Source organism: Adiantum capillus-veneris, chromosome 30, assembly GCF_014529385.1.
Source record: "Adiantum capillus-veneris isolate H3 chromosome 30, ASM1452938v2, whole genome shotgun sequence".
NCBI lineage: Eukaryota > Viridiplantae > Streptophyta > Polypodiopsida > Polypodiales > Pteridaceae > Adiantum > Adiantum capillus-veneris.
Genome location: NC_140960.1, coordinates 82560966 through 82582553, shown reverse-complemented (window position 1 = coordinate 82582553; position 21588 = coordinate 82560966). Strand labels below are relative to the sequence as shown.

Below are 21588 nucleotides of genomic sequence, written 5' to 3'. Positions count from 1 at the left end.
GCGTATACTGTAAAGCACTAGCAAAGTTTGTGCAAGCCAAAATGGCAGTCCTGATAAAACAAGTTGACTAAATGTGCAAACAGCACCTGAGTTTGCTAGAAAACAGTGCTCTGAATCGAATACCTGGCCATGTGTACGGGATAACATTGCCACATCAGCATAGTCGTGAGAAAGAGACCGAAGAGACTCAATAACTTGCTCCATCGCTGGTAAAATAGCTGTATGCATTGCGTGTTGCAACATCAAACCATGTGCTAGATTGTTGATGTCTTCTGAAGTACATGCAAAATGTACAAATTCTAAGACCTGTAGTGCATTAAACCCCAAAATCACTCAAAAACTATGTCAGGTAAATATTCAATCAACAATGATCTACCCCTACCTTTGCTAGTTCAGGATGTGAGCAGCATTTGTCCTTTAGTATATACTCAACAGCCTTTACATCGTGATTAGTTACTCTTTCAACACCTTTAACTGCAAGGCCGTCAGTCACACTGAAGCTTGTAACAATCCTCTCCAAGAATGATATTGCATCCTTGCTAAATAAAGGTACCTCTGTAATTTCCGGTGTTTCCGACAGTTTTAACAGCCACTTTACCTGCAATGTGCATGTTGTGTAATAGTAAGTGGAATCCTTCGAGAAACAATTTTGACATCTACTACAACAAAGATCTTGTAAAACATAAACAGCGCCCTTGCTTCCGTATATCGTCCCTTGCAACTACCATGGCTACATTGCATCCCTGTCATTCGACTTACCCATTCAGTTCTTCTCATGGTAGCTTTTGCCACCTTCATCCGCACCTCACTCATGTCATCATCATCATCTTTCTTAAGGCTTCTCACAAGAGAAATACTACTCTGATACCACTATTCTTTTTTGTTAAAACTCTCAAAGCTAGTGTCACATATGGAGTAGATAACAGCTTTTTTCCTCCATAATTACACGATAAATATACTCTATATGTGACAAGTAAAGAACCCTGTTTTACTTGTCTCGCACAATGCACATGCCAAGAAGATGGTTCGCTTCACCCAAATCCTTCTCGTCAAAGTTCTCATGCAACTTTGATTGCAGTGCATTTGCCTCACGACATCCACATAAAGCATCAGAATCAAAAGACTACAATCTGTAGTTTTTTTCATGTAGATGCAATGATCAATTTCTCTCCGCCTATACCCCTGCAACTTCATAAAAGCATCCAACTTCTGGTACCATTACTATGGTGCCTACTTCAAATCTTAAAGGCTTTTCTTAAGCTTATAAACCAACTTCTCTTTGTTGTTCTTAACAAACCCTCTGGTTGTTGCATGTAAATGTCCTCATGAAGATCACCATGTAAAAAACATTGTCTTTTTTCAGCTCTCAGATCCAAGCATCAGTAGCAAGATCCCCTAAGCATCTCAACATCTAGGACCATTGTATCAGCATTTGTGCAATCTAAAGCAAAAAACCTCTCTATCACTAGAGAGGGGGCCCTTGGAGGGGGGTTTGGGACCCCATCCGGTGTTAGTTTTCTTCTCTATATCACTCACACTATCATTCTCTTCTCTCTCTAGTCTATTGCACACCTCTCTCATGAAGTAAAAGGAACCTTGAGTACGCACTGAGCACTCATCCCGATCATCACCATAAATCACTTCCACTGCACATAACATGTAAGTGTCATGACTCGATGATGAGGCATGACCCCAGACCAGACCTAAAGTGAGGGAATAGAGTCGAACCAAACCGGCACAGTATTGAAGGACCAAACGCTACCATGGCAGCCGCGTAAAACGCGGGTGATGATAAGCTTTTGAGTCATTTTTTGAAAGCAATCGACTTTAGAGTTGTAGGCTTTTTAATCTTTTTGTAAAAAAGTGAGCCAAGGGCCTTTAGATAGAAGCCTTGGGGAAGTCGCTTGCATTCATGCAGTTGATAGTTTTGGGCAAGTGCTCTTCCAATTGTACCTATGAAGAGGATAATAAAGAAATAATGTAAGAGGCACCTAGTTAGGGACCAGTGCATTCTCCGCTAGACCGTGTCTCAAGTGCAAAGTTCTCTTTCAGTTCAAGTGTGCGAAGTATTTACTAATTTGTTTCGTTGTGCTAAAGTTGGCTCCAGTTGTTATTTTCCAACAGCACGTGGTGCCCTTCAGGTTACAGTGGTATCAAAGAATCAACTTTTCCAACAAGCAAACCGGCCCTACAACATCTATCAACTAGAACCTATGAATAAACTTTCTTCAGTTTTTTTAATACATGATACCTCCTGCTTTGCCGTAAGTGCAACCCTTACCTGCACCTGGCACTTTCATGGCTTCGACATAGAATTCAAGAGATTCCACTACTCTTCCCTTGGGTGGTGGTTGCAAGACCTCCACTTGCACCACCTCTACTCTTGTTGCACCATCCCCACCTCCTATGTTTCCAGATGGAATCCTTACGGTTTCTAACATCAGCAATTCCTGCTGCTCCTTAGTCTAAGGATTTTGAGAATGGTGCCTCAACAGTCAAATTCTTCACTTTTTCTCGAGTTCTTTACTAAAGAATCGAAGGTTTCTAGAGCAACAACTTTCTTAAAGGATAGTGATGTGCAGTGGTGGAATTCTTTGTCCACTAAACCACGTCTCCGAGGATTTGACAGGCAATTAAGAATATTCTTGCTGGCAATTACTTCATGTCAATCGTTCACCAAGATCCATCCGCACACATGACATGACAGAAACTAAACTCACACATAGACAATCATAGTGAGCACACATCATGCTCGCCTCCTAGCCATGGAGCCAATCCTGGCCCACTCTTGAGCCTGAGATTTGTAGCCTACGAGCTAGCCTCAATCACAAGGGATGGTGTCCCATACCACGATCCACCAAGCCCACACCAATACAAAGTCCAAGTGTGGTCCTATTTATAGGACTCGCTTAAGAAGTGGCCATGTTCAACTCGGTTGCACATAGCTCAGGCGTCCATGCTTCCATCTAGGGACATAACTGTGACAAGTCCGTGACGTGGCACTACCAACTTACGGAGCACTGGCCGAGGGGCCTAAAACCCTAAAGTCAAAAGCTTGAACTTTGGAGCCGATTTTCGTAAATTACGCTGACTTGCTAACGTGGCACTCCTATACGAAGTTTTCGTGATTTGCGATGTTAGTGATGAAGTGGCAGTCTGTACGGATTTTCGCAAATTGCGCTCGCTGAAATTGGGAGATTCTAGCGGTGGCTTTTGAGAGCAGTCGTTTTGAAAGCTATGACAAGTCCGTGACGTGGCACTACTGAAAGCGCGAAGCACAAGGTACCGATAGGTGCGCGTCGCGATGTAGTGCAGGATTGGGGCAAGAAGCAGGAGGCGGAGTGCAGTAGAGAGGAAGCGCTAGGGATCGAAGCGGGGAGAGAGAGAGCTCACGTTTTTGGGGAAAACTCAATAAGTGAGTTTTGGGTTTTCCCACTTTTATTATAAGTGACTTTAAAAAAATGTGTCCAGGTTCAATATGAACCTGAACAATATTGAACCTGAACAAAGTATAAAAATGTACAAAAAGGGGTTATTTAAGCCTTTAACCCAACAACCTCCCACTTAAAGGCATAATGACGTCTTTAAGTTAACCAACTCCCACCAGTTGTATGCAATGCTCATGTTGAGCCTTAGCAAGACTCTTGGTGAGAACATCTGCAGGGTTATCCTATGTATGGATCTTAGTCAAGATGACTAGACCATCCTCCAATACCTATCGTATGAAGTGGTACCGTACATCTATGTGTTTGGTACGCGCATGAAACATGGCATTTTTGGCTAAATAGACAACACTCTGGCTATCACAACCCAACACGGGTGTATGAGTAGCATGCCAAGTTCTTTTGCAAGTCTGCCCAACCAAATGGCCTCTTTTGAAGCCTCCGTGGCTGAAATATATTCAGCCTCAGTAGTACTCAATGCCACAATTTTCTGTAACCTAGAACACCAAGAGACTGCACCACCAGCAATGGCAAATACATATCCACTGGTAGATTTCCTAGTATCCATGTCACCTGCCATGTCTGCATCACAATATCCCTGCAACTTTAAGTCACTTTTGCCATAACAGATACACTTTGATTGTGGACCTTTCAAATATCTCAGAATGCATTTGACAGCTTCCCAATGCGCTTTGTCAGGATTCGACATGTATCGACTAACAACTCCCACTGCATAAGCAATGTCAAGACGAGTGGCAACCATAGCATACATAAGAGAACCACAAGCTGATGCATAAGGGATTCCCTTCATTGCTTTCAATGCCACCTCATCCTTTAGGCAATCTGCTTTGCTAAGCTTAGTGTATGGAGGTAAAGGTACTCCAAGAGGCTTAGCATCAGCCATATTAAACCTGTCAAGTACTTTTGTAATGTACCTTTCTTGAGATAAAAACAACAATTACAGCTTTCTACCTCTTTTAATACGCATGCCCAAAATATGCTCTGCATCACCCAAATCCTTCATAGCAAATGCTGAATTTAGCTTACGTTTCAAAGCATCAAGACTAGTCTTATGTTTCCCGGCAAGCAGCATATCATCAACATAGAGAACAAGTATGATGAGACTACCATCTTCATCCCTTTTCGTATACAAACAATGATCTGCATGGCTGCGTTTAAAGCCTTGAGACAACATAAAAGTGTCAAACTTCTTATACCACTGTCGTGATGATTGTCTCAAACCATACAGAGCCCTTTTCAGTTTGCATACAAGTTCCCCACGTGTAGGAACTACAAAACCTTCAGGTTGTTTCATGTATATGTCCTCTTCAATGTCACCATGCAAAAACGCTGTCTTTACATCCATTTGATTCAATTCCAAATCAAGCACCGCAACGAAAGCAAAAAGGACACGTAAAGTTGTAACCTTTACAACAAGAGAAAAAATTTCTTGAAAATCAATTCCTTCTTTCTGTGCATATCCTTTTGCAACCAATCTTGCCTTGTACGTGGGTTTTTCATCCACTATCTTAATCTTGTATACCCATTTATTAGGAAGAGCCTTTCTTCCTTTAGGCAATGACACAAGATCCCAAGTATCATTTTCATACAAAGATTTCATTTCCTCTTGCATCGCAAGCTCCCACTTACTGCTTGACTCACATGATTTGGCCTCTTTATATGTAAGAGGTTCACCCTCATCTGTCAACATTACATGATCCAAAGAGGGGTTAAATCTCTACGGTTGCCTTCTCAAACGAGTTGACCTGCGTACCCAATGATCTACATTCTCAGGCAACGGTTCTACATCATAAGGCAACTCATTTTCAGCTCTATCATGCTACTGCAAATCATTTTCAACCAATTCAGGTGGCTGTCCATCCTCATTAGGAGCATCAAAATCATGTCCTACCTCTTCTGGCTCAAGGTTAACCTGCTGATTATCAATTTCAGCTTGCGGTAATGCATCATGAGGCTCTTTTTCAACATCAATGGCTGAAATCTGACTGTTTTCTTGTCAGCATCAGATTTTGTAGCATTTTTAAGCAATTTTGCCTCATTGAACACTACATCTCGGCTGCGTATTACCTTTCTAAATTGTGGTAACCACGCTCTATAGCCCATTTCCCCTTCTTCCCCATAACCTAGGAAGACTCCTTTAATGGACTTCATATCAAGCTTTGTTCTCAAGTCATTGTGTACATGAACAAAAGCTTCGTAGCCAAATACTCTCAAATGATCATAAGGGGCAGGTTTGCCAGACCAAACCTCCTCTGGAATGTCATTTTTCAGCGTACTATTAGGAGAGCGATTGCAAATATGAACTACAGTTTTCAATGCCTCCCCCCAAAACTCTTGGGAAAGATTAGCGATGGACAACATGCAACGCACTCTCTCGCATAAAGAATGATTATACCTCTCAGCCACACCATTAAAAGACGGATTATAAGGGGCCGTCAACTCCTTTTTAATCCCATTTTCATCACAAAAACGCTGAAATTCAGCAGATACATACTCTCCTCCATTATCAGATCTAAGACATTTAAGCTTAGTACTCTTTTGCATAGTGACAAAAGCATGAAACTTCTTAAAACCATTAAAAGTCTCACTCTTACTTTTCAACAAATGCACCCATCCTTTCCTAGTACAGTCATCAATGAATGTAGCAAAATACAATGCACCACCAAAAGACTTAACAGGTATAGTGCATACATCGGAGTGAATAAGATCAAGAGGATTAGCTTGCGAGAGATACCAGAGTAATAAGAAGATTTCTTTGGCTTTCCATAAAGACAATCCTTACAAAAATCCAAGTTTTTGCCTTTTACATCGACCCTCTTCAGAGAGGAAAGCACATCAATACCCTTTTGGCTCATATGGCCAAGTCTCTTATGCCACAATTCCGTGTGTGAAGCAACTTCAGCAACAGCAAGAAACTTGCCAGGCAAAGCTTTGCATCGAAAAAAGTACAAAGTACCTCTTTTAGACCCTTTTGCAACAAGCATAGAGCCCTTAAGCAACTTCCATGAACCCCCAGATAAGATAGTAGTATAACCATGTGCATCTAATTGGCCAATAGATAGCAAACTTTTCTTAATGCCTGGTACAAACCTGACATCATTCAACACAAGCTCTTGACCATTGTTAAGAGCCAAACGCATAGTACCCATTCCCTCAATATTGCAAGCAAAATTATCACCAAGGTACACCTTGCCATAATTGTCTGCAACATATGTAACAAAACACTCCAAAGATGGAGTCACATGGAATGAAGCACCAGAATCCAGTATCCTGGGATAGGCCATCATTAGCACTGAGCAATGCATCAATGACATCTTTCTTCGAGATAAGCATGTCTTCTGCATTAGCTATCACCAAATCTGAGGGGCATGAAGCCGCAACCAAGATTTCCTCAACGTCTGACAACTCCTCAATGACCACACTAGAGGATACATTTGCATTCTCAGCATCCCTGGAGGAATCACCTATTGATTTTTCCCTTTTCTTCTCATCTTTCTTCTTCTTATCTTGCGTTTCCTTCTTCCTTTCTTGCTCTTTATTGAAATACCTGCAATCGGGTTTCTTGTGACCCTTTCTGCCACATTGATAACAAGTGACATCCTTATTCGTTGTGTTGCTCTTACTTCTATTTTGAGTCCTGTTACCCACATCACGCTTTTGATTTCTACCTCTTGCAGTGTAGGCTACTGGACTATCACCATCTGGGGTGCAGCACTCAACTGCTTCGCCTAGTAAAACGAAGCCCTCATCACTCTCCCACAACCCCGTCTTCACGGTTTAGGCTCTTCCCGTTTCACTCGCCGTTACTAGGGGAATCGCTTTTGCTTTTTCCTCCTCCGGCTACTAAGATGTTTCAGTTCGCCGGGTTGTCTCTTGTCTGCTTCTGAATTCAACAGGCAGTTTGGAAGGTTAACCTATTCGGGAATCTCCGGATCTATACCTATTTTCGGCTCCCCGAAGCATTTCGTCGTTTGCCACGCCCTTCTTCGTCTCTGGGTGCCTAGGTATCCACCGCAAGCCTTTTGTCGTTTGAACTTCGTCGTCGAATCCTCCGCCACCTCGACGCGCTACTCCACCTGCGATGCGGGAATTTTATCAACGTTCATAGGGAATTGGTTGTGGGTCAAAGTGCCCCGCTCACCTCACCGACGTATCAAGCTTCTTCCGTAATACTAATACTAGTGTGTGAGATTCCATCGACTTGAATCACAGGTTGGAGATAAGCGGACTCGAACCGCTGGCATCCGCCACGGGATAAGCTACCGTCTTTCAGTCCTACCCGAGAGATTCTACCACGCAGGCCGACGATAGACAATGACTCCCCCCCCGAACACGGCCTACGACTTTCATCGTACCGTGCTCTCCGAGGGAACAACTACCCCCGAGTAAAGTAAAGAGGAGCGGTAAAGAATTTAGCTCGGGTCTCTTTCAGCTGGGTACCCCCAAATTGGGGGGGGGGGGGCGAAAAAAAAGGGAGGCGCTTTCCTTCCCCTCCCTCTCTCGCTCGATTTTAGTTTCAATACCAAGTAGTTGGTCCCCTCCGGCCCTTCCCACCAATGGAACGAGGCAGCTCGTTCCACTTGTCAAATCTGGTTTAATTATATGTAGTTCATCAAGCTGTTTGCAAGGGCCAACTCAATTCTCTTCCCCAGGGATCCGCCAAGTGAGGTAGCCCTGCAGGAGTCGCCGACTCCAACTACCGCCCATGTACGATCCATAATAGATCTAACCAACGACCCATCTTACCCCGCCCTACACGACAGCCCATTCCTGTCCCAGTAGAGTCTCTCAGTGGCATGTTTTGGTCCTCCTCCCACATTCCCTCCCGAGAGAGAAGTTAGCCACCGGTTCAGGTGGGAAATACTACCATTTGTTACCGCCTAAGCAATCAGGCATCCAACCCGTAAGCACAACGACCCACTTGCAAGGGCGGCGCTCTACCAACTGAGCTATATCCCCTGTGCTTGGTACAAGTAAAGCATACGTGAACTGACCAGATGCTTCTTCCGATTTCCTTTGGCAAAACTGGGCCATCCTGGGTTTGAACCAGAGACCTGGCCCGTGAAGTGAATAATCGCACCTACACTATTTAGTATCTCACTGAAGTGGAGAATTAATAGACTTTTTTTTTTTTTCTAGAGGTGACTCATCCTTCCCGAACGCAGCATACAACTCCCCGTCGTACTGCGCTCTCCAAGTGTCTATGTTCCATCTCTTTGCCGAGGGCAATGATAATACCTTCGCACAAATAGACTTCATTTGATGGAATGGAGGGAAAAAGAGGCGTCGAGAAATCCTCTTAGCTTAACTTAACCCCATACACTCTAGGATCTCCCTTCGAGCCTGTTCGTTGAGGGAGGACCGAGGCGTCTCGGTACATGGGATTGAAGACTACTTGGAATAGCCAAGTAGGGAGCTGGGGCAAATACCGTGGATCCACCTTTCTTGCTTCCCTCGGCAGTCTCTCCATGTCTGGGTGCGGCATTTTTTTTTTACCTCTTTCCTGGACAAAAAAACCTCGGATTGAGGAGATTTAGAACCCTACCCCCGCGCATACGTAATTTTCGTCGATTGCTGCTTCTACGGACCTCCGGGAGAAGCAGGAGAGGCTCGTATAGTGTGATCCCTCCGCTACCCCGAATACTGAGGGTAATCCCGCAGTTCCTGGTTTGTGAATACGCGTTATCAGGTGCTCCGTCTTTCACGTCTGGCCCGATGTTATCATCGTTTGTGCTCGAGAGATAGCCATCTATACACTGATAAGGAATGAATAGATTCCCGAGAAAGGAGGATCTGCTAGCGACCACCGGTCCTCCCTGGATCGCCCGAATCCCACGAGTGATTCGGAGGTTGAATCTTCATTAGATCTCACCTGAGTCGCCTCATCTACCTCTTCTTGTAGACTCCGAGAACCGAGCCAGTCAGGAGAAAGAGACAAAATGGAGGGAGTACGCCATGCTAACGTCCCTTGGATGATACAAATCTTCGGGTCAGGCGACGATGATCACATCAGACTATTCGTGTGTGAAAAAAAGTTCACAGTCCAGGCGCAACGGCGCAATTGAGAATAGACCCTCTCACACCGTCATACGTGAGGGTGGGACTGTTGCTCAAGGAGACAACCAAGGTTTCCCAAGTATCTGGCAATGTCATAAGCAAGCAAATAGCTTTCAGCTTATCATCGAATTGCTGAAGCCGACTGTCCTGCAACTGACTCAATACACCTGTAAAAGCACTCAAATGCTCAGAAGCTGACTTCGAGTCATCAAGCTACATATTCACCAACTTTTGCATCAAATGCACCTAGTTCACAGGCGTCGTGTTTTCATGATTGGACTTTAGCTTTTGCCATAATGCATAAGTAGAGTCCAAACGCTTGATGTCCGTCAAAATGTCATTATTGATAGCCATTTTGATGTAGGCCATAGCCTTCTTATTCAACTTGGCCCACTCTTCGTCAGACAAACCTGGCGGCTTATTCTCTTCCAATGCATCTTCACAATCCTTTAAGAAAATGATATCTTGCATGCGTTCTTGCCAAAGGTCGAAGCCTTGACCATCGAACCGTTTGATTTCCATCAAACTTTTAGTGTCAGATGCGGAAGAGAAAGAAGCCATTTTAATTCAACCATAAGTGTGTATACAAGAGAGATACAATAGGCTGAAAATTTCAGCAAATGGAAGCAACCACAAGACTTTGCATACGATAGACCACAATTTCTTTACATGAAACTGTCCAAATTTGAAATTTCAGCTGAAAAGTGCAATTTCAAGCACCTGTACTCAGCTTTTCACTCAATTTGTCACGACAAACATCAATACATGTGATCCCACAACTTTGGTACACCTGCATATTGCTGTTTTGACCTGTTATAACCTGTAAATCACCTGTTTTGACCTAAAAACAGCTTGTTTTGGGCTGTTTTGGTGACCTTTTCGACTCCGGAAGCAAAGGGGCTTCGCGATGAAAGCGAAATTGATCGCAGGAGGGGCTGTTTTGAAACCCTAGGGCTCTGATACTAGTTGAAAGCGTGAAGCAGAAGGTACCGGTAGGTGCGCGTCGCAATGTAGTGCAGGATTGGAGTAAGAAGCAAGAGGCGGAGTGCAGCGGAGAGGAAGCACTAGGGATCGAAGCAGGGAGAGAGAGAGAGAGAGAGAGAGCTCACGTTTTTGGGGAAAACTCAATAAGTGAGTTTTAGGTTTTCCCACTTTTATTATAAGTGACTTTAAAAAAATGTGTCCAGGTTCAATATGAACCTGGACAAAGTATAAAGTTGTACAAAAAGGGGTTATTTAGGCCTTTAAGCCAGCAACTACCAACTTACAGAACACTGGCCGAGGGGCCTAAAACCCTAAAGTCAAAAGCTTGAACTCTGGAGCTGATTTTCATAAAGTACGTTGACTTGTTGACATGGCACTGCTGCATGAAATTTTCGTGACTTGCGTTGTTGGTGATGATGTGGCAGCCTGTACGGGTTTTGCTAAAATTGGGAGATTTGAGCGCTGGCTTTTGAGAGCAGTTCTTTTTAGGATTAAGTGCTTTTGGACTTGATGATTTTGGGGTTCTGTTTGTAGCATCCCTTGTACTCTTTATAAGTGCCCCACATGCCAGTCTTTGAGGCATCTGGACGTAGAGCTTGAAGGGCTGGACTCAACGAGAGTTGTACCACCTTGAAGCAATAATAAAGAAATACCGAAAGGAGTGCCAGTTTCTGGGGCCAACGCGTCTTGGCTCGGAACTTCGCCGCACTGTGTCATCTTTTCTCTTTCACTTATTCAAGTGTTTAAAGTGTCAAAGTGTTGTTAAGTGTGAAATTTGTAGTTCTCTCTGTGTTTCCGTCCAATCCATCGCCGGAAGCGATTACAATGGTATCAAAGCATAGCTTGCTCCCTAGCCCTCTGCAAACCGGAGCACGATCCTATGGACATGGACAAAGAACATGGAGATTCTACAGGAGTTATCTTATTTGTTTTCCTTTTTTAGGAGAAAACCGATCCTACGCCAACCTATAGATGGGAGCTATGGAGTGGGATGAAGAAGAAACGACAAGAAAAGGAGGAGAAGGAGAAAAAGGAGTTCGTTTTTGCCCTAAAAAGCTCTAAAAACATGCTTTTTGACGCTTTTCTGCGTTGCAAAGACATCTATAAAAATCTCTTCAATGGTTGAGAAATTGATCCTCTCGACAATCCCTACGCATTGACACAAACGGATTTTAATTCCGACACTTTTGAAAGATTAGGATTTTCAGCAGAAAATTAGGGTTTCTGCAAAAAACTTCAGCATGTGTGAAATTAATGCTTTTGGAAGATCTTGTTATTTGTGTATAGATAACAGGTAATAGGAACAAGGAACACGCATCTGCAAGCATTTGGAAGCATGGAGCTGGACAGTAACGAGCTGAATATTTTGCTTGAGATTTTGCCTCTTTTACATGTGAAATTGAGGATGACATGGCAAGGAATTTGCATATGAAAGCGGTTGGGAGCGACGGCAACTCAGGAATGAATCTGATAACTTTTCAATTCAAGATAAGAATCATGAATTTTGCTTTAAATTTAAATGAATGATGATGATGCATGAGGAATGCTGAATGATGGAATGAGACTCTAGTGTATCAAGATTCCCATATGAATGAGATGACTAGATATTGTGGTGAGGCATTAGAAGTTCCGAAGGGATGAGATGGCAACTCAGGGATCTAGGTGCATCAAGACTTCATGACGGATGAGATGACTAGACTAAATGATTGAAACACAGTGTTCACTGTGGACAGCATGTTCAGTGAATGTACGTTCTTGTGGACTCTAGTACATGAGTACCTAGAGTTAGTGCTTGCTAAAGAAAGTTTTCGTCGTATAGCTGTTTTGCAAGTGTAATTGAGGACAATTATTCTTCTTTAAGAGAGGGATATGTGACAAGTCCGTGATGTGGCACTACCAACTTATGGAGCACTGGTCGAGGGGCATAAAACCCTAAGCTTGAACTCTGGAGCTGATTTTTGTAAAATACACTGACATGTTGATGTGGCACTATTGTACGGAATTTCCGTGATTTGCGTTGCTGGTGATGACATGCCATGCCAGTCCTGTACGGATTTCTGCAAAGTGCGCTAGCTGAAATTGGGAGATTTTAGCCCTGGCTTTTGAGAGCAGTTGTTTTTAGGATTAAGTGCTTTTGGACTTGATGCTTTTGGGACTCTGTTTTTAGCATCCCTTGTACTCTTTATAAGCGCCCCATGGGCTAGTCTTTGAGGCAACTGGACGCAGAGCTTGAGAGCTGGACTCAACGGGAGTTGTACCACCTTGAAGCAACAATAAAGAAATACCAAAAGGGGCGCCAGTTTCTAGGGCCAACGCATCTTGGCTTTGGAACTTCGCCGCAATGTGTCGTCTTCTCTCTCTTTCAGTTATTCAAGTGTCTGAAGTGTGTTGTTAAGTGTGAAATTTGCAATCATTTCTGTGTTTCTGTCTGATCCATCGCCAGAAGCGATTATATAACACTTTTTAATTGTTGTCCTTAGCAATATCCACGCTTGTACCAAGTAAAACGACTCTTCAATGATCTAACTCATTCCTCGGTAGCACTCTACTCAAGTTGATGCTTCCACTCGATCAAATACTCGAAGCAAGAAGCCTTTCAAGACCGTCTGACCCTTTGATCATGAACCAATTCTGGAATGTAACGAGTGGTATTCTCCAACCTCTAGATTTCCTTCAAAGCAATGACTTGTTTATCCTGTCCCACCCGCCCCTTCGTGGAGCACGGGATAGATAGTAATGTTAGAGGGTAGAGTTTGTCGGAGAGATCACTTCATAATCCTTTGATACCTTAAGGTACACCCACATCCCCTTCTGGAGGTCACAAGGTTATCAATGTTTGTTAGCACAAAAGATAGCCTGATCTTGGGTAGTCTTTATGCCCTCCTTAGCGATCACGAGCATTTTCAACATGGCATTCAAGAAATTGGCTACGGATTGCATCTTAATACCCTTGATTCCAATGGAAACTAATGGTTTCGGCTCATAATTGTACATAAGCATGAAGGGGCTATAACCACTAGTCAAGTTCTTGGTACTGCTATCGATGAATACAATCTAACGTTTCCAATTAGATTGATGCAAGAGACATACATTTGAAGCATGTCCTTCCATATATTATTAATGCTTTCGGTTTGTCTCCTGTTTCACTACGATCTGATAACAACATGCACAAACGAATCTCCAAATTCTAGAAGACTATTTGCCAAAAACTATTACTGAATTTGGAATCACAGTCGCTGACAATTTCCTCGGGCAAACCATAGAGCTTAAATAAGTGCTCCACAACGAGCTGAGCTACTCATGGCACTGTACGATGGTGCAAATGAAATGTGCTATATCGTGAGTCGATCGAAATGGCATCATGACCACGGTTGATCCAAGGCAATCCTACTACAAAGCCCATAGAAATGCTAGTCCACTCCTTGTCGGAATCCATAGAGGATGTAACAGCACACACTTCTAAAGCTTATTAAGTTGACACTACGCATATTCTTGCACATACCTTTCAACAAAAGCTTTCATGTGCAGCCAATAGAAATACTAGCTCCCTACAAGTAAAGTATAGCGTATGCCAAATTGACTTGCATTGGGAGCATCGTGGCACTCCAACAAAATATTCTTGCGGATATCCTCATGAACAGGCACACACACTTTGCTTGTTTGAAAACAAATCCACCACGCAAATGGCATACCTTTCCACTACCTCTCTCTCCATAACCAGCCTACGTGTGTCTCGACTGCCATTGCTCTTTGAGCTACGTAATCCTCTTGGATTCGTCGCCAAATCTCACCAAAATGAGGATCTGTCTGGCAATGCCCTTTGAGAGAAAGATAGAAGTCAGTCGAGATTTTAATGGAAAAAAAAAAGCATTCTCCTCCGAGATCCTACTAAGGGCATCACCCACCACCTTAGTGGCGCCTTTACGGTAGTGTATCTCAAAATCGAACTCCTACATGAGTTCGGTTCACCTTGCCTTATGACCTCAAAGGTCAGGCTGATCACAGAGATATTTCAATGAATGGTGTTTAGTTCATACCAAGAAGCAGGCACCATAGAGATAATGACACCAAATTTTATTGCAGCAATTCCTTCTCCTGTGTGGAGTAATGGGATTGTGTGTCCATGAGTTTGAAATCAATAGCAACACACGAACAAAATCTACAAATAACTGAACTTGAGTAGAGAGAGAGAGAGAGAGAGACGACACGGAATGGCAGAGTTCCGTCCCCATATGCACTCGCCCCAAAGACTGGTGCCCCTTCTCGTATTTCTTTATTATTGCTTCACAAAGGTACAACTCCCCAAGGGTCCAGTTCTCTTCGAGACTCTGCGTCCACTCTCTCAAGACACTTATAAACAGTACAAGGATTGCCAAAAGCAAAGCCCCAAAAGCATCCTTCCAAAAGCGCTGATCTCCAAAAGTTGTGGCCCCAAAAGCTAAATCTGTCAAAAAGTCAGCAACACAATTTGTGAAAAACCGTACAATAGTGCCACGTGGCAGCCAATCATCGCAACTTACAGAAATTCCTTGCAACCCTTACGCTTTGGAGTTTTTAGGGTTTAGGCCCTCGGCCGGTGGTCTTCAAGTTGCCCTAACCCCTTAGGCCCCACAACCATATCTTCAAGTTCTTTTGGGTTAGAGTTTGTCCTCTCGGCCAGTCCTTCACGTTGGATTCATGTGTTGGGTTGAATTAGACCCTTTTCAAGGAGTTCTTTCACTTGGTTCATAAATTCCTCATTCTCAACTCTGCTTACTCTATAAGGTGGCGGCTGGCCTATTGGGTGACATGTTGCCGGGAATCAAACCAATCGTATGATCATCGGGTCTCTCAGGAAGAAGCTCTCCACGCAAACCCTCAGAAAAACAGTGGGTTTGAGGTTGCAAAAATTTTGTCATTCTTTTTCCAAGTCGGAAAGATTTTAGTTCTTATTTTCATTAGGTTCATTTAAGTAGATTGAGTAAACAAAGAGACTAGATTTCATTGAATTTGAAACGGCCGAAGCCGATACAAGTTGGGACAAAATCGGCCTTTAATTTTACATCAAGAGTAATTTCTTTGCCTTTTTCATTCCAATGCCATTCATGTGGTACCAAGGGATCCCCAAAAATATTTAAAGTCTCGTGCCCTAGATAATAGATAGCCCTAGCAATGCAGCCGAAGTTTGCCTATGGCAGGTGTAATGGCAACATATCGCCCTGGTGCCGCTAGAACCGCCTCCATTGGTGGTCCCATTTCTTCAGGTGTGATTCCGAGTCGAGCTGCCAATTCAGTCGAGATGAAGTTGGCCTTGGGTCCTCCATCATATAATATGTAAGAACTCTTTGATCGCGTACTTAGCCCCACCCTTTGCAGAGCTCTGTACTCTCATCTATCTGATCTGGGCTTGTCCCTACAAATCCGGAATCAGTCCTGCCTTTGTCTTCCCTTTCTTTGCACGCTCATCCACCGCTTTAGAATTCTTTGGTTTGTCCTCTACCTGCTCCTTTGATGCTTTGTTAGGGCACTTCGCAAAAATGTGTCCCTCCTACCCACAACCGTAACACTTGCCCTCTTTGTAGTACTCAGCAAGCTGCTCTACTGACAATTTCGAGCTAGTTGATTTCTTCTACTGCTGCTTACACTTGTTACTGCTGAACAAATCTTGCCACATTTTAGTGGGCACTAGCCTGTCCGAAGGGTATGTTAGTGTGTCCGCATGCATACCAAAACCCTCTTCGGCATGACCCATAAGTCTCTCAATGGAGTCGGACTTCTTTTGCAGGTAAAATCGTTGTATCTCTTCAGGTAAACCGTAGTAAAACCACTCAACTTGTTGCTTGAAGGTGATTTTTCTAAAAGAAGAGACTAGTACAAAAGTATCCTAAAACTTCTGGCAATAGACGTCCCAAGGTGTCTTCTTTGGTCATCCTAAAATGATTCTAGGCTGTGATGACATCCTTTTCATATTCTTTTGTAAACTAGGCGGAAGCGAAGACTCGTTTTGTCAGAATTGAAATGGTGAAGATCTAAGTTTTACATTTCCACAAATGTTTACTTCTTTCCTTGCGTTAGTGATTGCTATAGCATGAATGATGGTTCCTTTTACTTTCCCTCAAGAGAGGGAATGAGAGAGCAATAGAGATGTGTAGAGAGAGAGAGACAGAGAGAGAGAGAGAGAAAATGACATCGGATGGGGTCCCAACAAAGCCTCTCAAGGGCCCTCCACACCGTTGCCGATGTGGTATTTGCTTTAGATTGCGTAAATGGAATGTACACACATACAATACCACACGTGTAGACTCTACTAACTCGAATGGGGAATGTCGCCTCGGTAACTCTTCAAGATGAAGCACCTTTGGGGCTGATTTGATGCACCTTTGGATCTGTCTCGATGTGGGACTGCGAATGGCCACCAAGGGGTAGATCTGGGGCTGAATTTCACTCTTGATGTGAGAGGAATGATGTAACAAACTGCTGACGTGTCAAAGCCTAAAGAATGGAGCCAACTTACAGATGTCGTCCGAGGGGCCTAAACCCTAAGAAGAACAAGTAACAGAAGAAGTGGTTGTCCGAGAGCAAAAAACCCTAACCCTAATTTTTGCCAGAAACCCTAACTACTGAAACCCTAATTTTGAAAACCCTAACCCTAATTCTGGAAATCCTAACCCTAAAACTGCAAAAACCCTAACCCTAAGGGCAACATGGCAGATTTCCGAAAATTGCGCTCGTATGATGACGTGGCAGGCTGTACGGATTTCCGTAAATTATGCTGGCAACTTTTTGGCTTTGCTTTTGGACCAGAAGCTTTTGAGTTTTAAAGGCTTTTTACTGTAACTGCTTTTCAGGCCAAGGGCCTTTAAATATGAGGCTAGGGCTCATTCTCTGGCATGCTTCCTGGAGAAGGTACAGAGTCTAGAGTATCGGCTTGTACTTTGATGATGCAATAAAACGAAATACCGAAAGAGGCGCCAAGGTTTGGGGCCAATACTCTCTGGGGTGGAATTCCACCACTCCGTGTCGCGTGTCGTCTCTCTCTCTCAGTTCAGTTGTTATTGAAGAGCTAAAAGTATGTTCAATCTATTCTTTTCTATTGGCACGTGGTGCCCGTCTTGTGACAAATGAAGGGCTGAAAACGCAGATCTCAATGATGCGGATGATGGGCAGCAACGGGAGCATTCAATGTAGCAAGGGAATGGCCGAGAAAAAGCTCCATGGGCTACCGAAGTACCGGCCGGACCGCAACGGAAAATCTGTGAACGCAGATCCAAGCCGTTTTCCGGGGATCGAAAGGGCTGAAATCTGAAAAGGCTGAGGCTAATATGTTGTATCTGCAAGAGCTAGGGCTGATGTGGCATTGCCAAGCAAAAACGCTAGGGCTGCCATGTTGCTACAAAAACGCCAAGGCTGATCTGCACAATAACATTGGCACTACTGGTCTGCAAAACGCTGGACTCCTTGATAGCGTTGGCTCTTTTGATGCCAAAACGCTAGGCTAAATGCTCCCTTTATAGGCCAATTTACAGGTTATAAACTCCTTTAGGTTGAGGTAGGGCAAAACCTCTGTCAAATTTTTTCTTATAAATAAAATCATAAAAATGATTTATAAATTAGTTTGACGAGAGCTCAGTTTCTTGGTGAAACTGTCGCACATCTGTCGATCTAGGAATCCGATTGACGCGGGGCAAGGAATGGCTCATTGGATTCTTCTAACCTAAAACTACATGCACGCCATGTTAGATGCCCACCGTAGTGTAACAACACCTGTCAAAACATGTGTACAAACCATTTATGCAAGAGGGTTCCAAAACTAGAAAGCCTAATCTAATGGACTCATCCAGACTTCCCGTACTAATCCTCCTAGGATTCTAGACACTCCTATCTAGGGATAGAAGTTGATGAAGCATGTCCACATGGCACGCAGAGCCATGTGCACGTGACATCCCCTCTTGCTTAAGGTGAGGTACGAGTACTGAGCTGCATGGCCTCCTTGTATGAAGCTAGCAAATTTGGATAGTCGATGAAAAACTGCTCGTCTACCCAAGCAACTTCATGTGTCCCTCGATCCTTGAACTTAAGTATTGCCTTGCTTGCTTCTTATTGCAAAACTGGAATTGAAGCAATTGAGCACGCTTCGGTTTGATGACTTTGACTGGAACAATGATCTCCGGAGGTTCTTCTTTTGGATTGCTCCTTGGAAGTCCACCCTTGTGGCGGCAACTCTTCAAGTCCACTTTGGAAACTCATCGTGCCTCTTGTAGATGCTCCAAAGGAACGGCTATGTGAGGTCTCGGCTTCCGGAATTTGACCATCCTCGTCTTGAGTGCCTTGAAAACCACACAAAAATGGAATGAGTTTGGTTTCTTACGACAAAGGACCATACCTTGGGAGGGCGAAGCCTCCTGAACAAGAATTAACCTAGTTTTGGCTTCTCTTTATTCAGTTTATGGAAATGAGAGAAAATTGTACCTACGTGTTCTACGTCATACAATTGGTTGGAAACAATGTCCATAGGTTGATGGGGAGGGTGTGTAGGGAGATGATGATCCTGGGTAAGCATGGAATTGACCTTGAGAAATCGTTCACTATACCTATCAGGAATACCCATGTTCCTTGATGTGAGATTGACATAGATGACCGCAGCTTGGGCTCCTCGACGTAGCAATCTATTCTCCTAGACATGCGAGATGAGAGGAGAGAGGGAATACCGCTCTCACCTCGAATGAGGACGGGTTGCGACACATTGTCTTTGATGAGAAATGTGAGTTTCTCCCAATCGGTAATGGGCTTGAACCTACGAAACCATTTAATGCCCAAAATGGTATCACATCCTGCAAGTTTAGAGACTACAAAATGATAGATGAATTGGATTTGTTGAATGATCAATTTGACATCATCACATTCTTGAAAGATCGAAGCGTCCATGGCCTTCAAAGAAACCCTGCATCGGAGGGTGGGGATAGGAGAAGTCTGAAGACGTACACGTTTCACAATAGATTCATTTATGTAATAGACTTGGACACTCCAAGTCGAGAATCTACCACGACACCACAAATAATCACTTCAAACATTTCTTTTTGTATTAATCTGTGTTCGAAGTACAAGAGTGCGGGCAGGCGCTCACACTCAAACTCTGCATCCAGATGCTCGAGTTATGAGGCCCTGCCTGCTTATTTAAAGGTTACAAAGGGATGCTAAAAGCAGAGCCCCCAAAAACTAAAAATCAAAAGCCCCAAAAGCTTTTTTCTTAAAAAACTGTCCATAAAAGCTGCCCTTAAAAATAAAGCAAAGAGCTTCTTTCTCTCTCTCTCTAACTTGCGTAAAAATAAAGCAAGACTAGCGTAGAGTTTCCAGCCTTCATTTGCGTAGCCAGATTACGTAGCCAAAAGCAAGTCCAAAAGCTTGCGTAGGAATTCCGTACGCTCAGCCCTGAAATTCCGTACATGCCACGGCTGCACTGCGCCGCATTCTCCGGGTTTCCGTATTGCCCGTCAGCAATATTCAGCAGGGTTCCATTTCAGCCACGTCATCTCTTCTGCTCACCATGCCGGGACTGTTCCCAGCCAAAGGGGAGGTGTGTGTGCGTAGTGGGCAACCACGTCACTAGTTTGTGGCATACCCCCCTCTTGAAAGCATTGTAATCGCCCTCGATTACGCCTGCAATACAGACAAAGACCATAAACTGTCTTAGCAGACACTGACTATTAGTACCGACGCACTAGGAACATACATCTAGCACATGTATCAATCGACAGTCACATCACACGACATCACAGGACATTACTAGACATCACAGGACATCACATGACATTCAACATTCACTCGGATCTTAAACCATGATTTATCGGCAGTGCAGTTAGCAATCGCATCTAGATCCAGTCGCGACCTCATAGATGCCCGATTGACTAACCCCTATTGTAACCATGTCTATTCGAGATCATTTAGACCAAAATGCTGCAATCATTTCGTCTTTCAGTTCCTGCACTTAAAAACAAGTCGAGAATAAATCAGTTTCATATTCAAGAATTCCATTTCATAAAGTCATACAGCAGAATACTGTCAACTCTCAGTATCCCTGAAGCTCAAAGAGACATTAGTGACTCTAGTATTCAAAAATCAAGGTATCTGTTGACAAAAGAGCGGAGTAACTCCCCTCTTGTGCAACCCACAGCACCAGATCTCCGGCCAAGCTTAATTCGGGGTTCCATTTGGAGTACACTATGCTAAACCAAAAAGCTTCAAGGTAAAGGTTCACAATATGAGGAGTATCTGTTAGGTCCTCCTCCTTCATCCACTTCCCATCCAATGCAGGATAGTTCTTGAACTTAACCAAGAACCACCTTCGTACTTTACCCTTATTCTTTTTGTCCTTATGTGCCAAAATCTGTTCAAGAACAAGGATCTCCTCGTTCTCTTCCACTTCGGGTTGCTCATTGGGCACATCACCTTTAAAAGGTTTCAAGAGACTCACATGAAATGCATTGTGAATCCTCCAAGTGTCTGGCAATTTCAGTCGGAAGGAGACATCATTGATCTTTTCGGAGATTTGCAAAGGTCTGTAGTATCGCATACTAAGCTTTGGAAAAAGCCTCTTCTTTTCCTTCTTCTTTCTCAGGCGTGCCTTCCCAAAACGTAAGAGCACCCAATCATTCTCCTTCAATTTCAAATCGCGACGATGGCGATCTGCTACCTTTTTCTGTCTTTCTTGAGATTTCTGCAAAGCCTCGCGGACCTTGGCAAAAGCCGTGTCCAAGTCACGCATATACTCGTCGGCTTCAAAAATCTTATCTTGCGTGCTTAGGAAGGGTGGAACCTTCGTAGCACCTTCAATAATCTCAAATGGCGCCTTCCCCATCGAAGAGTGTATCGTGTTGTTGTAGGCAAATTCCACCAAAGGTAGATACTTTTCCCATTGACTCTTCTGATCCGAGATATAAGACTCAATAAATCTAAAACCACTAAATTGGCAATCTCAGATTGCCCGTCAGTCTGCATGTGGAAAGAAGACGAGAACTGCAACCGCGTGCCAATGTTCTCCCAAATTGCCTTCCAAAACAAACTCATAAATCTGGGGTCCCTGTCAGAGACAATCGTCTCGAGCATG

General features: G+C 43.6%; 1 protein-coding gene across 2 annotated transcripts in view; it reads right to left on the bottom strand.

Annotated features, from left to right (window-relative positions):
- The window catches only part of LOC147418302 (uncharacterized), a 69964-nt gene that overhangs the window by 10822 nt on the left and 37554 nt on the right, over positions 1-21588 (bottom strand). For both annotated transcript variants that reach the window (XM_086506500.1, XM_086506499.1), the window contains exons 3-4: positions 383-598; positions 124-306 (exon numbers count right to left, since the gene is read on the bottom strand). In XM_086506500.1, coding sequence (XP_086362626.1) covers positions 124-306; positions 383-598 — 399 coding nt within the window. The remainder of the gene's footprint in view (positions 1-123; positions 307-382; positions 599-21588) is intronic.